At 34.3% G+C, this 2,473-nt stretch overlaps 1 protein-coding gene across 1 annotated transcript; it reads left to right on the top strand.

The window, feature by feature from the left end:
- Positions 1-237: 237 nt before the first annotated feature.
- On the top strand, positions 238-2,202 carry LOC144574724 (uncharacterized). Its single transcript, XM_078324763.1, has 3 exons — positions 238-690; positions 1,033-1,191; positions 1,518-2,202. Exons 1-3 carry the CDS (start codon positions 280-282, stop codon positions 1,809-1,811), a joined length of 864 nt encoding a protein of 287 aa, XP_078180889.1. The 5' UTR covers positions 238-279; the 3' UTR covers positions 1,812-2,202.
- Positions 2,203-2,473: the final 271 nt, after the last annotated feature.

Here is a 2,473-nt window from a genome sequence, read left to right as displayed (position 1 = left end):
AGTACTTTTATAGTTTTATGTTGATGTTTTATTCTTTTGTTGCAGTTTATGTAGTAAAGGATACAATAGTAAACTAATGATTGTTTCATAGACCTGTTCCATTGCACCGAATTGCCACCTTTGCAACTCAACCAATAAAATTTGTTGCATCTCAATTACCACCAAGAGGTCCAAGACCAAGGTCACCATAAAAGGCACACCTCCCCTTCTCTCCACATTCTCTCATTACCTCAAAACACTCAAAACAAATCTCTCCATCCCTCTCAAGTCTCTGTCTCAATGTACCGCACTTCTTCTTCTTCATGCTCCCATGAAGACCATGAAACAACATTTAACACCAACACCTCCATGTACATCTCTATCCAAAACCCCCCCATAACTTGTTCTAATTCCAATTTCTCTTCTTTTTACAACCCCTCTCCACCTTCCTACTCTTCTCCTTCTTCTTCATTTCTCAATCCCAATTACAACTCATATAACAGCACCAACAACAATGGCTATCTCCATAGGAGCAACAGTTCACAATCACTTCCCATTTATCAGAACCATCATCATATCCAGGATTTTGTCAATAACACGACCACGAGCACGATTTTCTCGTCGTCCCCGACATCTTCTTCGTCTTGCCGTGATTTTCTCGATTTCAATTCTGTGCCAGTTAGGCGCGTCTTCAGCACTGGAGATCTTCAGGTAATTAATTGGAGTAAAATAAAATTAAAATAATGACAAGGTTTATTAGCATGACTGAATGCATATTTATGCATGTTGCAAGTATATCAGAAATTCATCATGCTTAATTTTTGTATTATGTCACTGAGAGTTCAATTATAACAAGCAAAATATAATTATTGATCACGGATAAAGTGGTAATCAACAGTAAGAAATTCAACTACAAATGTGGTAATATATTTTCTATAAAGTTGTATGCACTATGTCATGTTTAGAATTGATAATGTAGGGTTTAATTTCCATTATAATTTTCATGTTAGATTGGATAAGGGGATTAGTTAACTGTTATACTTTTTGAAACAGGGGATGAATGGGTCTCAAGTTTTGGCTGAGAATTCTGGCCAGGAAGGCAACGGTTCTCTCCCGAGCAAGGTCACCCGGTATAGTGCCGAGGAAAGGAAAGAGAGAATTGAGAAGTATAGGAACAAGAGAAACCAAAGGAATTTCCAAAAGAAAATCACTGTAATATATCTTTCAATCTCTTCTCATTTCTTAGTTAAACTTGATTTTCTTGTTATTAATATTGGTTTTGCTTTTTTTTATTCTGGCAATACAAACATATCAATATATCATATAGTTTCCAAAACAAATTAATTAGTTTTCTTGTTTTTAGTAAAAGTGAGCAACATAGAATACTAAATTAGATGCATTGCCTTTGGTTATATTATTAAAGTTGGACAATTAAAAAGACATATGTCATGTTATATTAGGCATATATATGAGAATATTTTCCATGATACTAATTAATTTAACAAATATTCATATATATATTTTTTTCCTATATATAGTATGCATGCAGAAAGACCCTTGCTGATAGTAGGCCACGAGTGAAAGGTCGCTTTGCGCGAAACGGTGAGCCTGAAACCGAAGCAGAAACTGAGTCTGAAATATCAGGAGGAAGCAACAACTACAATCATTTCAACCACTGCAACTACGACACTAACGGCATTAGTAGCGGTGGCAATCAAGGTGACTTGTGGAGGCAAATTGAGCAAGTGATGGAGGCCGACGATGAAGGAATCACGTATTTTTACGACGATGAGGTCATGTGGAACAATATATCTGATGTGCTATACCAATGAATTAACAATATATGCTCTCGTGAAAAAGAAAAAAAGAAGAAAAAAACTAGAAACAAATTTTGTATTGAATATAAATGAAACATGCATTACATAAGTCCACCACTCTATTGTATAATGGTTTAGTGGGGGTGAGTATAAGTTGAAGCCTAGCAAACTTTTTTATTTATTTTCCTTATGTTATTATTTTATAATTAAAATTTTGGGTGCAACCAATAATATTTGTAGCAAAGAGACAGGAGTAATGGTGGGTTCCATTCTATGGTTTTAGTGCTAATAGATTTCTTAGTGGAGAAAAGAGAAGCTAGAAGTGTCTTGGCTTTCTCTTCTTCTTCTCTTCTCCTTCTTTGTAATTTCGTTTAAGTGCTTAATTTGGAAAGATCAAGTTTTAATTGGCCTTCTCTTGCTATCTCAGCAAAACAATTAATATTTTTTTGCTTATTTCCACAGAGTGCCTTACTTTTTGTTGAACATAATTTTTTTAATTGGGAGTACGTGGAATGGCGGCGTAATTTTTTTGTTTTTCATTTTGTTTTGCTACATCCATGTCAGATATAATTTAGGTTTAATGAACAACATATGCTACATGTCAGCATATATGCATGATTGCCGTATAATATTGCCAAGGTAATTGAATTTAATTAATTGACAAATAGTTAGTATGG

The sequence above is a fragment of the Carex rostrata genome, chromosome 23, assembly GCF_964058835.1.
Source record: "Carex rostrata chromosome 23, lpCarRost1.2, whole genome shotgun sequence".
Lineage (NCBI taxonomy): Eukaryota > Viridiplantae > Streptophyta > Magnoliopsida > Poales > Cyperaceae > Carex > Carex rostrata.
This window is presented reverse-complemented; position numbering and strand designations above follow the sequence as displayed.